General features: G+C 50.0%; 2 protein-coding genes across 3 annotated transcripts; one reads left to right on the forward strand and one right to left on the reverse strand.

Moving 5' to 3' along the window:
- Positions 1-1,095: 1,095 nt before the first annotated feature.
- On the forward strand, positions 1,096-19,081 carry yes1 (YES proto-oncogene 1, Src family tyrosine kinase). The gene is made up of 12 exons (XM_053882225.1): positions 1,096-1,447; positions 7,877-8,167; positions 9,513-9,612; positions 11,062-11,160; positions 11,908-12,011; positions 12,074-12,223; positions 13,587-13,742; positions 15,389-15,568; positions 15,683-15,759; positions 16,181-16,334; positions 16,401-16,532; positions 17,777-19,081. Exons 2-12 carry the CDS (start codon positions 7,885-7,887, stop codon positions 17,983-17,985), a joined length of 1,644 nt encoding a protein of 547 aa, XP_053738200.1. The 5' UTR covers positions 1,096-1,447; positions 7,877-7,884; the 3' UTR covers positions 17,986-19,081.
- Positions 19,057-23,157, reverse strand: clul1 (clusterin-like 1 (retinal)). Of its 2 annotated transcripts, none has more exons than XM_053882227.1 (9): positions 23,026-23,157; positions 21,735-21,833; positions 21,509-21,657; positions 21,266-21,436; positions 20,759-21,200; positions 19,930-20,049; positions 19,643-19,857; positions 19,231-19,406; positions 19,057-19,165 (listed from the first exon to the last, which is right to left on the reverse strand). In XM_053882227.1, exons 2-9 carry the CDS (start codon positions 21,817-21,819, stop codon positions 19,147-19,149), a joined length of 1,377 nt encoding a protein of 458 aa, XP_053738202.1. In that variant the 5' UTR covers positions 21,820-21,833; positions 23,026-23,157; the 3' UTR covers positions 19,057-19,146. The 2 variants fall into 2 exon arrangements, with proteins under 2 accessions (XP_053738202.1, XP_053738201.1); XM_053882226.1 differs by having other exon boundaries at positions 19,930-20,052.
- Between the last annotated feature and the right edge of the window lie 105 nt (positions 23,158-23,262).

Here is a 23,262-nt window from a genome sequence, read left to right on the forward strand (position 1 = left end):
TCACGTGATGCTACACAACCAGAGTGGGCGTCTCACTGCTGGAAAAATGGTAGTAGTACTAGTATTCAGAGAATGTTCTACTGCATTAACTAAACAATGAATTTCAACTGGACAACTCACCTTAGGGGAGTTCATTTGTTTGGACTGTTTAGATCACGAACACACTCTGGCCCACTTTTAAAACCCCATAAAATAATAATTAAAAATAAAATAATCATCAAAATAATCCTCCCCAGCAGACGTGAAAGTATAGTCTCGACGTGCTCCCCTGTGACCTCAAATGACTCCACATGTTTGCCTCCATTTTAAAATATTGTCACTGTGTATATCTCTAGATAATCAATATCGCCACATATGCAAATAAAGAATGGAGTGGTTGGCTTCCCTCTGAGCCTAAACAGTCGCTCAGACACTGAAAGCTTTCAGACACACAAGGCTATAAATAAAGATGCGTGTCCCGGGGCCACACACAGCCTTTCAAGCCCCTTTTGGAATCCAGGTGGCGCCAAAATACATCTTTCTCGGTGTTCAGTGTTTGGTTGGGAAACTTGTCTGGAGACATTATTTGGTTTACCGTGGAGTCTAAATTAAAAAACAAAACTATACGGCGTGATTACAGGATTAAAAGAGTGGATCTGTCCTTAATCTGTGTCACTGATGTCGGCCATGTTGGACACCAGCGGGGAGCGCTCAATAGCAGACGCAGATGCGTTTACGTGTCGTTGGAAATTAGAGTGTTAAGAATTTGGACGCTTCATCGATGGCCCTGTGTGGTGTAAATGAGTCACAATTGCGTTTATTTTAATTTTAATTTGTGATGTTTTACAATTAAACATAACGTTTAAACATTCTTAGAGGTAGATTTTAGTCGTGAAAATGCTCTTTGTGATGGAAGTAGTGATTTATTTGAACATTTTTAACGCACTCATCTAAGGCAACCGTTTGAATGTGGCTTAAGGGAACATAAAACAGCGCAAAAGCGATTCTAGCAGTCCGTTTTGTTGTGTGTACTTTTTGTTTTCAGGCGCTGTAAAAGTAAAACTAAAATGACGAGTGCGCGGTGAGTTCTTGAACGCAGCACCATTCCCTCGTCCGCTCCCCGGTGCTGGTCCGGCTATTGTTGTGCCTCTTCCCGGACACGCACTGGCCCAGCAGCAGGCGCCCGCCTCTGGATATTCCAGCCGTTGTGCTCCTCTTTTCTGCTCCCCAGCAGCACCACACCGACACGCCGAGCGAGCTCTCGTCGGTGTTTCTCGGCTCCTCGCGGAGGACTTCGGACGAGGGAAGTGGTGGATCGGTATGGGACGGACGGAGGGCTGAGCGTCCACGTTTGAGAGCGCCTGACCGGCTCCTTCCATTTTATCGACGCGAAAAAGAGCCACGACAACCCGAAACAACCGCGGGACGCATGTAGTCCGAGGACAACGGTGTAAAGGTCGCGTTTAAGGTAAGAAAACACTGGAAAAGGAGTCGCATTTTCCTCACCAGATCAAAGGCCTGGTCGCACCGGCCACAACAAAAGTTTGGGAACGGTCGCTTAAACTTTTGTGCGGGTGTTGAAGTCAATCTTTATGTCGCTAACTTTGCAGCCGTGACACCGCGGTGCTGGTTTTGAGTCGGTGAGGCAGATTTAATTCAGAGTTTGTGGTGGATGTTGACCCATTCACGAGTTGGATAGGCTCGGTTCCGAGCCTCACCCGGGCCCCCCCCCCGCTTCAGGACTAACGTACCGACTCTTAACGTGTCAGTGCTGAGGTGTTGCCTTCGGTGTGTGTCTGCATGTGGGAAGGTTGTACTCCCCGGGGCCGCAGTAATCCTCCTGCTCCGTGGTAAATCCCTGTGTTGGTGCAGTCCCACTTGGCCGGGCCGACTCACAGCTGGGCTGCTGGCACAGGGCTGAGGAGCACCAACAGGTGGTGTTGGCAAGACCTCATGGACTGGAGTTGAACTGATCACCACTAGCCTCCTGATCACCTCTGAGAACCTCTCATTTCACCTCACCCCTCCTTGTTAGTCATGAGACGATGGTCCATGGAAGCACAAGTTCTCACACCAAGATTGTCCCTCAGACTGAGCCAATACTTGTGCTCCACGTGTGATGCTAACTAAGCTTTTCAGCGGCATGTTCTTGTTGGTATATGGACTGGATCAGGAACAACTGGGTGCTTTGATGGTCCAGAAGCTTCCACACAGGATGAGCGTTGCTGAACTCGCCAACCTCAGAAGAATATAAAGAGAAGCGCCTGTTTTATTGCTGCGTTTCTCCCCGGTTGACAGGCACAGCAGGTGGCCTCAGTAGCATGAATGGATTTCGGAAGGAAGTTCCTCCCTCCCCCTGACGGTGATTGGCAGCGGTGGCACGCTGCCCTGAAGCCCCGACGTGCGGCTGCGAGTGTGTGGCAGCAAAATGACTCTGTTCCGCTTCACTGATGCTTTACAGCCACCGCTATTTTCTCTCTTATGAGGTCATGGGCAGTGTCTCCCGCCGGCCTCGGGGCCAGCGCAGATATAGATGTGACATTACAGCTCCTCTCGGCGGAGGCTGGTTCCGATCCACTGCTGTTGAAGGGGCTTTTCTTTGAGGATGTAAACAGAACTGAGTGGACCCTGTGGATGTCTGTTGTTTCTGAAGGTGACTGAGGTTAACATGAGTCACAATTCAGATTCTTGCGTCTACAGTACTTGCTATTGGAAGGTGAGCTGTGGGACTTGTGACTGTGTGACCTTCACTGGACTCATGAGTTGACGTCCCAGTGACCTCAGGATTCCATCACTGTCCTATAGATGATGTCATCATGAGACGGCTTTTAATTACCTGTCGATCTGAGTCCGTCGCCGGTATGAGAAAGGCCCACTCCAGAGTGTGACATTAATCTCACGAGAAAGAAAGGGTTCATCCTTTAACATTGTTAGCTGAGGCTCACCATCGTGATGACGGAGGAGCTGAGCCAGAAAAGGCTTTCAAACTCACGGTTTGAAAACTCCCTCCCAGTGAGGGTCTCAGGAAGTGAGCCACCTCCAGCCTGAAGTTTGGTTTGTTGCCAGTGGCCCGAACTGTGGAGGTTTTTCAAGATGCAATACTCTGCCATTTTCAGCAGTTTAAACTACCTCACGTTAGCGCTTGTTGATTAGGATCTTCACATATTTTTTTTCATAGTTCTTCCTTCTCGTGGAGCTCAACTGAAGGTTCTACACTTCCTTCGTGACTGGTGTTGTGCAAGAGTTCAAAGGTTGCGTTGCCGCTCCCTCAGAGGCGTCAATGATTGATGTTTGAAACACAGACCTGCTCAAACATTTTGACCGGTGCTGTCGTTTCGACTTGTAGCGTCGTGCTGAACGTCAAACAAGTTCAGTGCAGATAAATCTTTGGAGCCAAGTGCTCCTGAGATGAATCAACACAACTCACATGCTTCTTATTCCCCGAGTATGTGTCGATGGAACTGAAGTTTATGGTTGTTTTTGAGGTTGAAAGGAAGCATATGTGGTTGTCCCACAATGAAAGTGGCACCTGGTTTTGCCAAGCTTTGCTTGTAGCTCATCTACAACATGGAGGCTGTTCTCAGAGAAGGACATATCTTTTGGGTAGCAGTCCAACATTCAGTTTGTCTTCCGGTTCACCTTCAGATGACCTTTGAAGTTCTCAGCCAACATGTACTCGTCATATTTTAGGTGTATTTGTGAGCCAACTTTTCCAAGCTGCGTCACTGTAGGTTTCTCTCATACTTCCAAGCCAGAGCGTGGTTATTAGACTCACTCCTGTCTTCCCAGCCGCTTATAAACCCCCCCCTGAAGAAAGACTAGATTCATTTGTGTGTGGCTCTGGTTCTGTGAAGGCATATCAGTCGGAGAGGTTTGGGAATACTGCAGTGCGAATGTGACAAACAAGAGCCGGTGCTAATGTTCTGTCTCCTCCTGACTCACACTCCGGCTCTGTTGCTCTCCCCTGTTATTTGGAAATCTAATGATTAATCGGCTAAGCAAACCTTCACACATGTCCGCGCCAGCTCCCTCCAGAACCAAGTTAAACCTCCTCTATCCGGGTCCGTCGCGGAGTCTGGCCTCCTCCGTGTGGTTTGTAAACATCCAGTGATTAAATACTGAACTGTATCCGAGTAGTTTCCAGTCTGAGCGTGTAACTATTGAGGTGTAACAGTTTGGCGTCACGACAGGATGCACTTTAATTCACAGGGATCCTGCCTGAGCCTGAACAAGCGTTTACCTCCCGCTGCTCCCCAACATTGTGTCGCGGCCCCTGTGGGAAGCAGCAGCATGTGTCTTCTTAATCTGACATGGCATAACTGGCTGTCTGGCACGCTGCCCGTCGCTCGTCCTTGGATGAGGTGAGCATGTGTTGGAGCTCATACTGGGGCTTCAGTGGGCTCCTGCACTGTACCCCTGCCTCATTTGCATTCCCGTCTTCTCCGACACAGCCTGGAACTTTGAAGTTTCTTTTGGATTTTGCAGTCTTTTTGACATTGTGGGAACAACTTCTGGAAGTCGATCTCAACTTTGCTAATCATGTGGTGATTCAGTATTACTACTGTGACGACAGTACACCGTGTACAAGTACATGTAAGCATTGTACTTTGTGACACAAACTAAGCCTCATTCCTAAGTAGACTTAGAGCAAACTCGAGGCCTGGGGGCAAAATCCAGCCTGCCCAGTCATTTCAAGTGGCCAGCAGTGGATTATAATACAAATTAAAAGTTCCCCCAAAACCTACAAAGGTTATGGTGTTAAAGCAAATAGGGGAGAGGCGGGAATTCCATGTAAGGCGGGATGAGTTGCGCTTCTCCAGCCTCACATCCCCTGTTAAAGGAGTGCTTTTGTTCGCCCCTGACAGTTCAAAATTGTGGCCCCAGGAAGGTGAAACATTTCTGCAACATAAAACTCATATGGCCCCTGGCTCAGCAGTAAATACTCTTCTCCCACGTGCTTCCAAAAAAGGCGTCCATTTATTGCTCATTGTTTGGCGAATTTTAAAAATCTTGAGTCGCATCATTGTGAGTCACAGAGCGGCAGATCTTCTCTGGAGATGCAGCCATTGTCTGGTGAGTCTGTATTGATCCGGATGGTTTGATTGATTGTGGGGCTCTTTGACTCCCAGCTGTTTCCTGATCCCTCTATTAGCATATTTACGGCTCTGACTTAGCATGTGTATGAGGTCTCTTTGTGAGCTGGGTGGAGGCTGCTAATGCTAGGTCCGTGACAAAAGAGCTTTTTATCTCCTGGAGGGGCACAGCTTTTGTCTTCCATTGAGGGTGAGGGCCAGAGCTCTACAGCATTTTCTTCGAACACCACGCTTTCTGCTGCGGCCATGTTTAAAGTAGCCCCCTAGTGAAACCCTGTGGTGATGTAACATGATATGACCAAAGAGATTACCATTCAAACCAACTCTTTTCACTGACGACTGAAGGGGCTTCAGTTTCCCTTGTGTGCAGACCACCTGAAAGCGCCGTCCGCGACTTGAATTCCTTCCTCAAAGACTTGGTGAAGCAGAGTGACTTTGATTCCCAACCAGTGTCTCCAGAGAGAGTCCTGTGTCGGCCTCCCTAGAGATCCTACCGATCCATCTTGGTGTGGGTCTCCCCCGTGGCCTTTCTTTTAGCTTGCAAGTAACAGGTGGTACATTTTCTTTTGTGGAATTCTGCATAACTTGGGGGTGTTGTTTGGAAGGTTCCATCAAGGTGGCAGGAGTCTGTCCTTCAAATGATCTTAACTTGTTGACTGATGCACTGTCCAGCAGGTCGCTGGTCAGTAACACTTGCTATCAGCTAGAATTTAAGACGGAATTAACCACATTGGATATTCGGTATTGTTTGGTATTTGGCCAGGCATTTCAAATGTTCTTTGGCTTCAGCTTCAGATTTTCAGTTCAGTGCATCCCTGGTAAAAACTATATTCACATGTTAACTATGTGAAACATCCGAATCAGTGACTTGAGTTTTGGGGGAGATGTGATGAGAATGGAAAGTTAGTTGACTGTAATCCCATCCGAATCAGACCCCTCTGATCCCAACTCTTCAGCAGTTGCCCCTCGTGCTACTGACAAAAACTGCCAACTGGATATTGAACTGGAGTCAGTGGTGCTTGTCCTAATCCACGTTCTATAATCTGCTGCCACATTCCGTTGGCACAGGGTGAGATGACCGCACGTCAGGTCGACAAGTCGCCTGTTGCTGAATGACTAGAGACAGAAAGTTAACTTCAGCATCGAGTTAATGCGGGAAATATTCAAATATGACTTGGAAGCTGGAGAATCCGCCGTGCGTGTCTCTGTCGTCACTGACGGCGTCGGCTAATATCTGTGATGAAAACATGGACACGCAGCCGCCCTGCTGCTCTCCACTCCCCGGACTGTTTGCTCTTGCAGAAGATTACAGCTCTTGACACACCACTTACGCTGCACGGCCTTCCTTCACCTTGTTTTCTTTGAGTCAATAGCAATTAACTTGAACTAGCGCGGCGTTCAGTGCCAGGCATTAGGGTTTTCAGACGTGCCGAGGCAGCGCCGGCTCCGGTGACGAGACGGGGTCAGAGGTGAGAGCCATGTTTATCCTGCTCCTTACGCTGATTTATGCCCCATCACGCCACACGGCTGTAATGCCACAACAGAACCGTCACTGCTCATCTTCGTGGCAACGTTAATTATAGCATCAGCATAAGTTTTTTTTTTATTCCATATTTCCTGTCACCTACTCGGTCTGCACAATAAATCGCTAAAAAAAATCTCAATTTCGCTTCACCCCGTGTCTGATTTAGTTTTTTTATTAAACCAAATTCACGTTTAATTTACATCACAAATGCTACTCTCCTTCGCAAGTTTCCCAAGCAGCGCTGCAAGCCGCTGCTTTCTGAGTTTCCACAATGCTCGTGGCTTCACCCTCAGCCAATGACAAAGGGCCATGTAGTCACCTGTTCCGCTGGTGACGTGAGCTCAGCGACAGGATAGAAACGGCCGGAATATGAATGGAAAAACGAGGAACTAGTCGCGAAAAATCAACGCACCTATCCAGGGTTTCCACCAACTTAACTAGCGTGGCGACCCCTTCAGAACAACAATCTCTTTTTAAAGATGAAATCCCACATGATCAAATGTATGAAAAGCAAGTGGCCATCAGTAGCAGAGGCGGCCTCGCTTTTATATGGCAGTCAGTAGTGACCGGTTGAACTCCTGGGCCGATCTTGCAAACACTCACGCTATTGCTTTGTTCAGGACCCACTTAGGTTACACTGTTACAATAATAACAACTGCGTCATCTCAAGCTTTGGTGCAATGACGCTTCGCTTCAGGCCTCTGGGCTCTTGTTCGATTGGAGAAGTTCTGGCCAATCAATAAGTCAGATTCAGACAGTGCGGCTCCGACCCGTCACCCTTTTGGATTGATTTTCAAAGATGGAAAGTATTTTCCCTACTTTGGAATCGCATCGCATTTCCTCCTCCAATTTTTTTTTTATGCAAACCCGTTGCTCTGAATCATGAATCTTCCTCGAAATCAAAGACTTCAGGTGAAGTCGCCCTGTCCTTGGAAAGAAGGGCGTCTCGGGTGTCAGGGAGTTCAGGAGGGCATCTCTGGTGAGCACTTTCAGCCTCTTCAATCCTTGTCAGCGATGCTGTGATACAGGGGGAGAGTGGACGGCCACAGGCAGCAGGGATCCAGTTTCCTGCCTGGTCCGCTCCTCATGCTTTTGTTGGGAAGTGTGACGTCATTGGTTGGCTCGCGGGTCTTTTGTTTTCTGGACAGCGGAGTTAAGAAAAGGAAGAAAAGTGTCCCAGGGTTCTGTGATCACATGGTGGGATCGATCTGTTCATGGAGTTATAAAATGACTGGTTCTGTCTTGTCAATATTGAACGCGTCTCTCTCTCTCTGCACAGGCTGGACGATGGGTTGCGTCAAGAGTAAAGAGGACAAGGACTCGGCGCTAAAGTACCGACCAGATAACCCCAACGCCTCGCCCATCAATGCCCATCTGGGCCACTACGGGCCGGAGCCCACCATGATGGGTCAGTCCCCGGCCATGAAGACTCACAACAACAGCTATAACAGCCACGCTGCTTCACTGACTCCCTTCGGCGGAGCCTCCTCCATCATGACTCCCTTCGGCGGCGCCTCCACCTCCTTCACCTCGGTAGCCGTGAGCAGTCCCTTCCCCGGCGTCATCACAGGTGAGGCTCACCGCAGCACTCTGAAGTCGAACTGACGTGAACTTTACGAGGAACAGATGTCGTGCAAATTAGACATCTGAGGCTGAACTTCAAGGTCGAGCCCGAACCAGCGTGGCTCTGTCATGTGGCTGGGAAATCTACTTGTGGTTGCCACTGAAAGACGTCAGTGCCTGGCTGGTTTCAAGTTTCCTCCCTGGTGGAAGGCTGCTCCGGTTCTTTAACACAAACTTCACTCCCCGACTGCATTTAAAGTTGAGACATCTAAGGCTTGTATCATTGTGTCACCAAGGAAATGGCTGGGTACATTGCAAAATAAACATTGATTTACGACTTTACCAGCATCAAATGCTCCGACTCAGGGGCCTCATTCAAACAGGCCAGCAGTGATTGGCTCGCACAATTGTCCGAGACAAAGAGGGGAAGTGATGTAAATAAATATGCTGATGAACGCAACACAGAGACCCCTCCCCCTGCCTCTGTGCTGACAGTAATGGACGCACGCCCCGCTGTCCCTGACCCACTCTCAATAATCTGAGCCCAGGCTTCTAATCCCGCCTGGATAATTTCATCAGTCGTCTTCAGGAAGGAGGTTTTTCCCATCAGAGATTGTGACGCTTGTGCTCTCTCTAATGTTGCTGCCGGTGGTTCTTCTTGCATTTTGGCTCAGAGTTTTGCCTTTTTCTCATGACTTTGCCTCATGCTCTGTCAAGATGTTACTGTCTGTACTTTACCTTGCTGCCTTGTTGTTTACAGACCATTTATCTCACCGTTCTGTCCTCATAAAAGCACTTTTAATCTCATGTTTTTATCACTGTTCTCCTGTGACTTTTGACTCATAACATAGTCCTTAATCTCATGATATGAACTTGACTCATGATGACTGCCCTGTTGAAGAACCATCCATCTCACGGTTCTGTTCTTATAAAACACTTCTTATCTCCAGATTTTGACCATGAGAACTCCTAATCTTGTTATTGGGCTGCTGAGCAGCACATTTGTGACTGCGTATCTTGTGATTTTTCACCCATAACATTGACCTTTGTCTCATGATATGAACTTTGAACTCATTTACGGATGCTTATTCTCATGATGCAAACATTTAATGGTGAGGTTTTAGTTTCATTTTGTGTGTAAGCCTTTTTTTCCTCCCCAATATAAACTTATAATCTTGTAATTTTCACTTGACCTTGAGGTTTCTAAAACTGTTTCAACGTTTTGTCTCCATCTTTTATTATGACATTTTTACGTTAGACTCAAACATATTCCATGATTTTTATCCTCTCCGTCTTTCGCAGTGGTTTAGTTTGATAAGGTGTCAGTGTTTAACTTGGTTTTCCCGGCTCAGGCGGCGTGACGTTCTTCGTGGCGCTGTACGACTACGAAGCGCGGACGGCGGACGACCTGTCGTTCAAAAAAGGGGATCGCTTCCAGATCATCAACAACACGTGAGTGCTTATCGAACTGCAGACAATGTCCTGCTGTGTTGATGTTTGTGTAAGTGGCACGCGTGTGGGTTTTTAATCCCTCCTCCTATTCAGGTCCGATATTGAGGCTGAAATCTGTCTGGGTTAATGACTTCCTCTAATGGGCCATCTGTTCTCATTATCTGCGCGCGCGTCCTCCTCTCCTGCTCGGGGTTGAAACGTCCAGTTCACCCGCGCTGCGATCGTCGCGAGCGCTCGGCCGCTTTGAAGAGTCATTTAGATCCAATCCGTGGATCAACTGGTACCGCACAGGAAATAATTAATTATTTGCGTTTTGTGTATGATCTGTCTGAAGGATCTTTTATTTTGAAAAATTCTCTTGGTTAAGCCTCAGTCACTTGAGAGCCCAAATTTAACCCACATGCTCTCAAAATGACTAGGAAACAGTCGTGTCTTTGCAAAGAGAAAAAGGTTCAGTGAAGAGACAGAATGACTTCCAAGAAGAACGTTTTTTTACAAACTTTATATTTGGTATTGTGGTGTATCTATATGCAATGTTGAAGGCATGTTGAAATGTGACCATAGTGACCAGAGACCAGAGAGAGGGAGAGTTTGTGAGTCTTAGCGGGCACACAAACATGCAGAGGCCTTGCATGATCCTGATGATGGCTCTGACTGAACCGGAACCGCCATCCGATACCCAGAACCCGTCGCCACTCTGTGCTTTGTTTGGCTAATTTTTAGCAAAATATTTATTAATTAAAAATTTATATATACATATATTAATAGAAAACATGTTGTAAATGATCGTGAAGTAAGTGTTTTATTTTGACAACATGATTTCCAAAAATCATTCTGATGCTGGTGAATGGCAGTTTTGTGATGGCCTTCACTGAGGATTCATTCTAGGTTTAATTAATTTTATGACATTTAATTGGCATTTAATTAAAATATTTTTGTGTTTAAATTGCTCTGTCCTTGCGCTGTGATTTCTGGATAGATTTAGTGTTTAGTGTTGATCCAAGCTTCTTAAGATTTCCATTCATGCTGCTTGTTTCTGTGGGGCTTAAACAGTGGCCTGTAAATCAGTGTTGCCGTTGACTGCAGGCCGAACATCTGAGGGGCTCAGAACTACTTTCAATTGCAGGACAGTTTTTTTTTTTCTGCGTTGTGGCTTCTCAACAGGAAGTGCCTCCATCATGGGACACGGCACAAATCAATTTAACAATCCTCCTCAGTTTAAAGCCATGAGCTGAGCGCGTGTCTTCGATCCCAAACACAACTGTGTTTGTGTGTTTAGAGCAAGACTGTGTGTGTTTCCGGGCTCGGTTCAGCTGTGTGTCACTGTATCATAGACGTCCCCGAGAGCAGAATGATATGAGTGGAAGTGATTCGTAGAAGGTGATGACCTTCATCTGTCTGTTGTCATCGGTTTATTCGTTCTAGATTGAACCTCTGTTTGCTCTGCAGGGAGGGCGACTGGTGGGAGGCGCGCTCCATCAACACCGGAGAGAAAGGCTACATCCCCAGCAACTATGTGGCCCCGGCCGACTCCATCCAGGCAGAAGAGTAAGGACCTCCTTCTTGTTACGTGATGCGCATGTCAGTCTCTCTGCGCTGGAGAAAATGACTGTCACTCATTCATGGTGTAAACACAGAGGGAGTCTCAACAGTGACGTCCTGTTTGGAGGATGAGAACTGGAGTCCCGGCGGCGGCGGCTCATCCGCTGGGGCCCCGCTATTTATACAGTCCTGGCCCAGTTTCCTGTTTCTCAACCGTCGTCGATGATAAATATTTAGCTGTAAACGGCAAGTCGTGTACAAACCAGCCGTGTTGAATGTAATCTTTGCCCAGTTAAGTGGCTGACAAACGGCAACGTCATCCATCCAGTCAGTCAGTTTCTCCCGCTGGACCGCAGCGGACGAAGTCCCAGACTTGCCTCTTCCCTGTACCGTCCTCGGGATCCGGGGTCTGCCCCGGGGCCTCCTCCGCACTGAACACCTGACAAAGGGTGCAACCTGACCACCTGAGTCACCACGCCATGATGACTCTTGATGACCGAGAGACAAGACTCTCGGTGGAAAGTGGTGGATTTTCCGCCGCTGGTTGCCATAAAGCCGGTGACCTCAGGTGCCACTGGTGTACTGAGGGCTCTGTCTTCTGGCTCAGCTCTTCCTTCACCATCATGACCTTTCTTCAACATCCTTCGCTCACCGCTGAACGAGCTGGGAACTCTTGACTTGCCACTGAAGTAGATTTAGTTGGTTTAATTTTGCTCATGCTCAGTCACATGACCTGTCTGTTGCGCTCTGCAGGTGGTATTTTGGCAAAATGGGCCGCAAAGATGCCGAGCGTCTCCTGCTGGTTCCGGGAAATCAGAGGGGAACCTTCTTGGCGAGGGAGAGCGAAACCACCAAGGGTGAGTCAGAGACGTGAGCGAAACCCAGGCTGTGGATGCTGATGCCTCCTGTTCGTCCAAAGGCGCGTACTCGCTGTCGATCCGGGACTGGGACGATGTCAAGGGCGACAACGTCAAGCACTACAAAATCCGAAAGCTGGACAACGGCGGGTACTACATCACCACCCGGGCGCAGTTTGAGAACCTGCAGAAGCTGGTCAAGCACTACACAGGTGAGCCGTCCTCGCCGCGGCAGCGCTCATGCCACCAGCTGTTCACAGCCGGACTCTGCTTCCTCGCGGCTCATGTTTGATTCACATGATGTTGTTTACCAGACTGCTGCGATCCCAACCCTTGTTTTATTCAACAATTCGGCCATGGACTCTGGTTGAGACACATGAATTATTCAGGCGCAGAGGATCTGCGGGGGTTTAATGCTGCTCAACATTATTTTCCATCTGTTCCTGACTCTGTGTCCACTCCTGAGCTTCAAGTGGCTGCCTCAGATCTCACCTGAAGATTCCATCAGGCTCCAGTGATGAGGAGAAGGTCCTGATTTCTGATGATTCAGTGTCGCTTTAAAGAGGCATTAAGGTCTCTCACTGACGTTTATAGTGACAGTCCCAACCCTCCGTTGGGTTTTTCAGAATTCCATCTTTCCACAAAACTTCAAGAGCAGTTTGCTACCAACTAGAGCCACACGTCTTCCTTCTGAGGTCCAGAGAGACACACTTTCTTTTCTGGCTCTTAACGTCAGCAAAAATTAATTCAGAGTTTCCATTTCTGAGAGAAAATTTACTTTATTATTGAAACTTTGTGGAGGCAAACTGATGGACTGAAATGTGTAAAAATATATTTTTAATACGATCCGATGATAGATTTTATTAAAATGACTAAATGAAATGCAATATCTGAAGGATTTTTTTTACATTTATTATACTTGCTCTAAGCTAGATATGTAAAAGAAAATTGAGAGAAATAATACTAACATTGTTATGTATTGCTTGTTTTATTATAAATGGATATAAAGTGAGATTCAAAAAATAAAGAGCTATAAATCCATAAAATACATGTGAGGACTCAGAGGAGGCAAAGCCTGAAAACTGATGTCTTTTTAAAACTCTGTGGGAAAGGAAGTTAAAGGCGGAAATGTAGGTCAAGAAGGTTTTGTCCGATGACACAAGGATGACACTGATGGGAATTCAATGCTCCACTGTAGTACAGCTCAGCACTACAACTATAGAAGGGCTTGACAAACTGAGAAACTTATCTCTTTGGCTGGCTTTAGTAGTGTTGGATCTGCTGCTTGACACGCAGCAACAGTTCCTGAGTGAGACTGAGTTTGGGACGCATTGTTCAGAGCAGAATCTCTCTCAAACCCGAGTCCTGTTCCGCATAACTCGACTGCCAGGCAGAACAGTTTGTCATGACTTGTTTAATCAGGAGTGTTGCTGCGTCTGGAATCCTCAGTTCATTCATTCAGTCATCAAAATGGGTCTCCGGGGCTGAAGCAGCGACTCGGCTCCGACGCGTGAAGGGCCTGCTGGCTCTGTGGTCAGAGGAAGACTGAGGCTTAAATGTCCTTCTGTGTTTCAGAACATGCGGACGGGCTGTGCTACCGACTGACCACGGTGTGTCCGACAGTGAAGCCTCAAACTCAGGGTCTGGCTAAAGACGCCTGGGAGATCCCGAGAGAGTCTCTCCGACTGGAGGTGAAGCTGGGCCAGGGCTGCTTTGGAGAAGTCTGGATGGGTAAGAGGCCTTGTGTTTCAAGGGGAGTCCCGGTCCGACCAGGGTGTCCTGCTTGGGGAAGTTAAACACAGTGGGACCCTGGTCAGCTCACGACGGAGGAGCAATGGTTGTGGGTTCTAATCCCAGTCATCGGACCCAAACCAAGGTGATGAGCGAAGCATCTTCGTGACCCATGCCATGTGTGCTGAGCTGGTGGAGCGTGACGGCTGGAGGACTAGACTCCGATCACTCACTCAGCCATGGAAATCTAAAGGGCTTTGGTGGCCAGGAATGTAAACAATGGGATGGTTAATTTCCTGTAGGGCTGACCCCAATACGGCCCGGTCTTGATGGCACACTGGCCCACATACTGATGTGAACTCTGATAATGATTTCAGTGTGCACGCTCAGAGGCGCTGCTCAGTAATCACACGCCGTCCTCCTACGCTTCACTTCTCTCTGTGAGACGGGGCCTTTCAGTGAGCACGGCTCTTTCATCGCTCCTGCTTTCATGAAGCCAGCGAGCCCCGACCTGCAAGCCTGCGCTCTGCTATCCCTGGAATTCCTCCCGCTTCCCTCGCTGCTCTCGCGTTGACTTGCAGCGCAAAATCTCTGCTGGCCGACCGGATCCTAAGAGGTTGTGTCACCGTGATTCACCAGGGAGGGTCGGCCTGCTGACGGCAGCGCTGGGTCTCCTGCTGCAGCTCATTGTATGTAAGCAGGGCGTGAGTAAGTGGCTCTCCACCAGGAAGTGACTGATCATTGAAGCGCTCTGGTTTTCCCTGCGGAGCTGCTCTTTAAACCCCAGAGTCCTGTGGCCATCACCACCCACCAGATTGATTCTCACCAGCCATGAGCGGTCAATAACAAGTGCAACCGTTTGTGTCTCACACCGGACTGTGTGTGTGTTGAGCTATACTGGTGGACACCTTTCGCCCGACTCCATGGATCAGCCTCAGTTTGAGGGTTCAAACTTCAAAATAACTGGGTCTCAGTTTGGTTCCGAGTCCTGGTCCAGGTGAGCCATGTGTTCTGGATGGTCAGGTTCAGGGGGAGAGGCTGGGGAAAGGGTGATGGCCAGGAGAGGTCCTCACAAGGATAGACAACAAGAGGCAAACCACAGTTGTGTCTTCAGTTTGGCCCCTTCTAATAACCATCGCCTCCTGTGAGTCACGAGGCTCATCGCGTCTCTGGCTGACTCTTTTGTTGAAAGTGTCCTCATGTCTTCAGAGTCAGACTCCTATGCGGTTCCTGTAGAACCTGACAGAAGCAACACAAAGTCATTGAAACTCACAATATATTCCTGTTTCTTTCGAAAGGAATCTCTCTCCTTTCCGTTGTCTTCCTGATGATTCGTAAACACAGAGCATTCTGGGGCCAAAGCTTTAGACCGGCAGAAGCTGCAGGACACTGATCAATATTGAGAGTTCTGTTCGTGACAGTGCTGTAACCGGAAGTTGGAGTCCAACTTCTTCTTTTGGATCATAGGAGGGAGGCTCAGTGACCCCAAAATCAGTACATGAAGTGGAGGTGATCATAGTTGTAGCAGAGTTCTGTGTGGGCCGCTGCAAATGAGTGGACGGGCCAGATTTGGCCCCCGAACCTTCAGTCTGACGCGCCTGACTTGGATGAAGCAAACACTTGACCCATCGCGTGCTTTTCCTCAGGCACGTGGAATGGCACGACCAAAGTGGCTATCAAGACCCTGAAGCCCGGGACCATGTCTCCGGAGGCTTTCCTGCAGGAGGCGCAGATCATGAAGAAGCTGCGGCATGACAAGCTGGTGCCCCTGTACGCCGTGGTGTCGGAGGAGCCCATCTACATCGTCACCGAGTTCATGGGCAAAGGTGCGCAACTGACCTTTCCTGGGTTTTGGACCCCTGCGTGAACAAATGGTGTCTGATCATGGCGGTCATCCGGCCTCTTGGGTTTGAGTATGTCTTGTGTGCGACTCCTCACAGGAAGCTTGCTGGACTTCCTGAAGGAAGGCGATGGGAGGTTCCTGAAGCTGCCGCAGCTGGTGGACATGGCGGCCCAGGTAGGAACGCTTTCGCTGTCACCCTTCATTTAAGCTGCCTGAAGCTCCTCAGTCCACCAGTTTAGTGGCCCCCCTCTGCTCCCTGGACCCCTCTTCGTCCTCGACCGGCGCCTTAATCTGCTGCCCCAGCAAACCACAGTGAACAGAATTGCGCTGGACACCACCGACTCATAAAACCTCCTCAGCATTGTCCCGCAGACGTTGAAGGACCTGAGCCTCCTCAAGAAGGAGAGACGACTCTGTCCTTTTTTGTAAAGGTCCTCAGTATTTTAAGTTAGATTTAGTCCAAGTTAACAAACCTGTCCTCCCCGCTGAGGAAGCAGGACTTGTCTGGTCCAGTTTTGGGGAGGACCCGTCACACGTGGCGGATCAAAGGCTGTGTCTCGCTCCATCCTTCACTGGTGTCTTGTTCTGGCCACAGATCGCAGACGGCATGGCCTTCATCGAGAGGATGAACTACATCCACCGGGACCTGAGAGCCGCCAACATTCTGGTGGCCGATAACCTGGTGTGTAAAATCGCTGACTTCGGCCTGGCGCGACTCATCGAGGACAACGAGTACACGGCCAGACAAGGTGGGTGTGCGGCGCGCCGGCGCCCTCGGCACCAGGCTCCAGCTGACGCGCTTCATTCTGACGCAGGCGCCAAGTTCCCCATCAAGTGGACGGCGCCTGAAGCCGCTCTGTACGGCCGCTTCACCATCAAGTCGGACGTGTGGTCGTTCGGAATCCTCCTGACCGAGCTGGTGACCAAAGGCAGAGTTCCATATCCAGGTGAGAGAGCTCGATTCAGCGCCATCTGTCGCCGCATGCTGCCCCCTGCTGTCCGCCCTCAGCACTGCAGCCGCTCAGCCCATGACCACCATATGTCACGTCCCCTGTCGGGGGGGCCATCTGGCTCCATTGGCTTTTGTGGTGGAGAAGAAAATGCGCAAATGAATTCACAGCAGCGCAACCGCCGCCTGCAGGTCCGGCTGTGATCCGGGTTCATTTTGTAAGCACAGCTCTGCTCCCGCCGCCGCGTCCTGTGGATAGCAAGTCTGGCGTGGTGTAGCTGGAGGTGACAGTCCCGCAGCGTGAAGATGGTCAACCCTTTTGCTGCTGTTTGAGGCTCCGTCTTTGATCAGCCGAGGGTCCGTTTGCGTTTCTGGCCTGTTTGTTTCTGTCAACACAATAACTCCAGAATGGGCCGATCTTTGTTGGGAGTGAGCTAACTTTGGTGGTTCGAATGGATTCACCAACGTTCTAAAGTTTCCCTGGCCACACAGCGCATCCCGTCATGTGACCAGCTCCTTTTAAAAGGGCCAGAAAAGGCAACTTTTTGTTCCACGGAACACGACATATTGTCAGACATCTGTAGTAAATCCACCTTGGTGACAAAATGTACTGACCTGTCCTGAAGTTTTCTCTTCATTTCCTGCCTGCGCTCTTCTTTGTGTGTTACCGTGACTCGTAGCGCTACTGCCATCTGCTGTGCCTTTGAGCTCATTGCACTCAGTGTTAATATATGCGATTTAAATGGATGAAAACGATGATGGCGTGTTAACATGTAGCCAATACAGATGAGTGGAATCTTTTAATGTTATGGCTACTGAGATGCTAACACATGCTACTAGAAAATAAAAACTAAAAGACCTTTTTTGCCGTGGCGGGATTTGACCTGAAACTAGAGTTAATGTTGCTTTTTGTGGTTTTGCATCTGCATTTTTATTGTCAAAGTGCTGCTGGAACGCGCTTGTTTCATTGTTGTTTATCGCATCGATCGTAAGATCAGTCGAACCTTGGCAGAGTTTGGGTTGATGAAAAAGTGTGGCGAGAAAGTGTCAGTGAGGCGACGTTTCAGCACAGATATTTTCCGTAAAAGTGCATTTCATTTTGACGGCTGAGCCACAGACTTGGCTTCATGCTCTCCCTCCATCCAGGTGTGAGATGATGTGGTCCTGCGCTCCCACGGTGGGAGGGTGTGTGTCTCCCCGCCCTCAGCCGAGCGGGTCCCTAACCCGGTCGTGTGTGTGCAGGCATGGTGAACCGGGAGGTGCTGGAGCAGGTGGAGCGCGGCTACCGCATGCCGTGTCCGCAGGGCTGCCCCGAGTCGCTGCACGAGATGATGCGGCAGTGCTGGAAGAAGGAGCCGGACGAGAGGCCCACCTTCGAGTACATCCAGTCCTTCCTGGAAGACTACTTCACCGCCACCGAGCCTCAGTACCAGCCCGGGGACAACCTCTGAGCTGAGCAGGGACCGGATCCAGAAGCAGGCGTGCTGGAGCCCGGCTCGACCCCCGGCCCGCCGGGACCATCAGGGAGGTGACCGTGACACTGTGGGCAGTAGCACGTCCTGCTACCACGACTGACTCCCTTTTGCTTTTACTGCCACGTTTCACACGGACGTGAGTCTGACTTGACTCTTTTAGGCTCTGCTTCTTTAAGAACCGCCCGGCGGTCAGGGTCGGCGTGGAGCAGGGCGGGTGGGAGATCAAACCGAAGTATTTTAGTCGGGTGTGAGAGAAGAGCTGGGGTTTGCATGACGACTGGGACGCCAACTCTTCATTGTGATCAAAGTTTGTGTTCCGACATTTTATAAATGTTTCAAAGAGTAACGTGTTTTGACCCTTCTGATTCACACAGTGTATTTTTCTGACAGATTTTTAACTGATGCTAGAAGAGACTGGTGTAGCTGATGATGATGATGATGATTGGTAGCAGGATAGCGATGCAAGTTCTCGTCCCAGAATAGACAAAGAGCCCTGTGAATGGCTGCCTTGTCGCCGGCCAAGAAACCCCGAAGAAAGTCCTGACCCAGACCCACAGAGAGGGTCCCCATTAGAGCGGTCTTCACTCAGTGGAGTGTGAGGATGATGGCCCTGGGGCAGAGATCACGGCTGCACCAGCCGCTGACAGATTCTGACTGGAGACTGTCCTTCCTCTGCTGGTGGGTCTGGGTCACGGGGGTCTCTGCCGATGCCCTCATGGGCAGCGCTGATCTTCTTCAGTGGCAGTGAGGCTCTTTCAGGACCACCAACATCCAGGGCCAATTCCACTCCCTGGAGAGCAAGCTCCGCACCAGTCGGTGGACCTTGCTCTTGACGGAGAGTAATAACAATGGAACAACTTCCTGTGTTTCACCATCATGTTGAGGAATCCAGGAAAAGCTTCACTGACATCGGGACGGAACCGGCCGGTCCTGCTCGGGAACTCTGAGCTTCATCTCTCTGACAGAGGAACATCGGGTTGTGTAGGCGTGTGTTGATGCTGTATGTGAGAAGATTTTGTACAGAAAAGAAAAAATAAAAGATTTACCTGCGAGTAAAGTGGTCTTTTATTTATGTTGAGCTTTTATCAGAAAGTGTTTACAGTGGTGCTACAGAGGAGACCTGACTGAAGCGAGAGCTCAGACGTCGTCACTGCTTCTGTGGACAGAAGGGAGGGTGAGTATGACGGACTCCTGCGCCGGGGAACCTCGGGCTCCTCTCACCTGACCATCGCCTTGTGCTTGTTCAGAGCCTCCTGGGTCACGTACTGGATGAAGGCTGGGTCCTGCAGGTCCAGCTCCCCGGGGACGGACAGGAGAAGAGGAGAGGAGTTGAAGATGTTGACCTCAACTCTGGTCTCTGACTCGGAGGCGTTTGCTTCGCTGCCCTTTGGCGCCACCTACAGGGCAGATGAGGCTGTGTTTAACTCATAAATGATGTATTTTATATCTGGGATTCGGAAAGAAACCTCAAACATGTTGGTGATGGAATGATATCTGGATGTGTCTGATCACAAGCTCCATGTTTAAACAATGTATTTGGACAAGAAAAAGGTGGATTTCTGAGTGGAAAGTAACATAAAACTTCATGTTTCAAGTGTGTTTTAAAACACAGCAGAGCCCGTCCTTCACTCACCCTGGTGATCTGGAAGATGATGTTGGGCTCGCCCGGGTCTGCCACCGTCCGAGCCACCCAGCCGAACTGGTCCGCCATGCTGCCCAGCCAGGTGACCGTCTCGTCGGTGTGTCGCTGGACGATGGACAGGATCTCCTCGTACTGCTCTCTGGACACCTCCACCAGCTGCGACGCTTCATCCAGCTCGCCGTGGAGCTCCCGCACGCTGGGGCACTCTGCAGACCAGGGTGAGGTCAGTGGGGTCAGCTGAGGCTGGTGCCCCGGGCCCTGAGGTGGTGGAGCCTCACCGCTGAGCAGGTCTCCCTGGCACACCTCACACTGGCTCTGCAGCTGCCAGCACTCGGACGTCTGCCTGCGGAGGTCTCGGCAGAGATTCCTGCTCCTCAGCAGACCAGGCAGGTTTGCAGCTGCTGGGACAGAAGCGTCTGGTCACGAGAGTCTGTTCCAACTAGGAGTCATGACGTTGTTATATTGGCTTCTAGGAAGAGGGCGGTCCAGGCCTCTTTACTGGTGAGGCTGCCCCCGCGACCCCACCTCAGCAGACTGAGCAAGTGAACCTGTTTTTTTTTTCTTGTCTCTTCATTATTACTATTATTTTAATATGGAGATCAAAGCGTTCCGTGTTGTAAACCAGTGTTTTGTGGTGCAGATAGTCTTTGGCCTGGTGGCGGCTCCCACAAGGATCCCGCCCTCCCTCCCTCCATGGTTCTGTGGTGACAGTGTGTGGTCCAGTTAGAGGCGCATCAGCTTTAAAAACAGCAGGACGTTGCGCATGTGAGCGGCTTCTTGGCTGTGAGTGTGTGGGAAGAGGAGCGCCGTGCACCAGAGCAGCAAACCTGACACTCTCTCACGGCTCACGTCCGGTTGAAAAAACGCTGTCCTAAACCACTGATTTTCAACTCGTGGGTCTAGGATCTAGGATCAGTTGTTAGTCTAGTGAACAATTAGTAAAATGCTGTATTGTGTCTCATGCCCCTGAGTTGTTTTTGCTTAGTGACAGATTTCAGTTCATGTATTTAGTTACTTTAGTTTTACTGGTGCGAACTTATGACCCGATCAGAACCACTACTCCTGACTGTCCCGTCAAGTGAGCATGGCGCCGGCATGACGTCGCACCTCTCTTCTCCTGCTCCTCCACAGTCTCCTGCAGGTTGTCGAACACCTGCGTCACCACGGCTCCGAACTCCTCCACCACGCTCTTCCCGAAGTCGAAGAAGGAGTCCAGAACCTCGTCCAGGCCCACGCCCTGCAGGAAGCCCGAGTCCCGGGCCGGGCTGTACGGGTCGGAGGCAGCCTCCTCCACCAGCAGGCTGGTGTTGCCGAGGAAGGCCTGCTGGAGGACCTGGTCCATCCGGTCCTTCATCCTGGAGACCAGCGTCTCGCTGCGGCTGACCACAGATCCCACTCTGCTGACCAGGTGGCTGAAGGAGTCCTTGATGCGGAGCACGGCCGTGTCCGAGTCGTCGGGGCCCTGCTGGAGCTGGAGCTCCTCCTCCTCCACGGGGACGGCCTCTCTGGGGCCGAAGCGCTTGGAAACACGTCGGAAAAAGTTCTCCACCTGCGGAGATGCGGGTGACATGAGCGAGAGAGTGGAGGTGGAGGGTTGCAGGTTGCTCTTCGTACTTTGGCTTGGAAGGAGGTGAATCCCCGGCGGCAGGTGGAGGTGTAGAAGGTCTTGCAGGCGTCCTCCAGGCAGGGTCTGCAGGCCTCCCACTCCTCCTTCAGGGAGTCCCGGCACTGCTCCTCGGCCTCCTGCAGCTTGTCGGTCACATCTCTGGCCAGCTGGGCCGCGCCCTGCCCTCACACACACACACACACCGTCCTCATGTCTCCGCTCACCAGCTCCCTCCCTCCCTCCGCACCCACCTTCTTCTTGTCGATGCTGTGGTCCAGTGAGGTCATGAGGTGCTGGTGCTTCTGCGCGTTCCTCCACATCACCTCCTTCATCTGCTTGACCCCGTACAGAGCCGCCCTCAGCTCCTCGCCCACCAGCTTCTCCCCATCCAGGGACAGTTCTGCGGTCCAGAGAGGAGACACGCTGGAGACCAGACGTTCAGGAGCATCAGGACCGAAGCACGCGGCCCCAACTCACGCTTCAACACCTCCGCTGGTACTGGCTGCGGCTGGATGGGGCCCAGCGTCGCCATGACGACAGCCAAACTCAGCAGGAGCTGCATCCTGGAGCTGGAACCTGCAAGCACATCACAGGTTCCTCCACACAATAGTTCCTTCAGTGACTTATTCAAACCATCAAATTCAACTCACTCTCAACACACTTGAAATGAATGGCAGAAATAACAATGATTGTATTAAATCAAAGACAGTCTTTTTGAAGATAAGTAGTTTCTCTGGATAAGTCGATGATTTTTATAAATTAAAACATGAATTTAGGATGAAAAATGAGCAGAATTTCAGTGATAGTAATCTATCGTTTCCACCTCGGGACGTTTCCACCAGCAGGGGGCGCTGTGACGCCAGGTAAACGTGTGCGTGTTGGCGAGGCGTCTGGCTGCAGACCTCACCTTTCAGGCGCCGTCGTCACCGGAAACGACCGGAAGCTGACTTTTCGTCCATGTTGAGAGCGGTAGGTGTCAACTCCGTCCGGAAGTCCCTTTCCTTGAGCGCGTGAGTAAGTTAGCCCAGCTAGCCCCGTGCAGCGTTAGCATGCTGCCAGAGTGGCTTCAACTGTTTTGACATTTCTTCTTCATTTCAAACGCAGATAAGCTTCTACAATGACCGAACACTTCTGCCTTCAGTCATCAGGTAAACAACTCTTAGTTTTATCGTGACTCAGAATCCACGGTTATTGAGACGCTCCCACTTTTTCCTTCAGTGCAAACACAACAAATTACTGAAATGTACGTCTCAATGCGTCAAAGCCGCTTCAGTTACCCCTTTAATTTTCAAATAAATCTATTTTATCATGATCCTAGGTTCAAATGCCTATGAGTAAATTACAGCTTGTTTTGGTGCCAGTTGATGTTTGGCTCATTTTAATATTGAGATAAATAAGGCTGAACTCAAAACGTTTTTGTCGGACTGCGCCATAAAACTCTTCCCCTCTCATCGGTGCAGTTACGTGAGAACTGCCATTGTCAGCACTATTATCAACAGCAACCAAGAAAGGCGTCAGTTCTGGTACGTTCAGACTCGACACATTCAAACGCTCCAACATGCTTGAAACCAGCTGGCAGTGAATCGGGTTTAAACACAGGCTCAAGCTTTCTCACCCCCCATCGAGTTCCCACAGTGATGGCGGGTTGATGTGAAGTAACATGTTCGAAACACAATGTGTGTAATTCACATTTGACCATCATTCTTTCCAGCACCTATTTCAGGTTAAACACGGCGCACCTCTCTATTTCACGACACATGGAACTTACCGGTTTGTTGAAGCCCTGCTAGCCTGAAGAGCAACGTTCTCTGTGTGATGTCTTCAAGCTGCTCAGGTCTATTTGTGTTCTTTCCACTGGGGCTTTATCCTATTAGAGACTTGGGTTGATGTCGGTGCCCGATAATCCTGTATTTAGCATCAAGCCTGCCATGGCTGCTTTGCATAAGAGGCAGGTGAGGCCTCACTGTGCACATGTCCAGACAATAACAACCATATACAGGCTGTG

The sequence above is a fragment of the Synchiropus splendidus genome, chromosome 13, assembly GCF_027744825.2.
Source record: "Synchiropus splendidus isolate RoL2022-P1 chromosome 13, RoL_Sspl_1.0, whole genome shotgun sequence".
Classification (NCBI taxonomy): domain Eukaryota; kingdom Metazoa; phylum Chordata; class Actinopteri; order Syngnathiformes; family Callionymidae; genus Synchiropus; species Synchiropus splendidus.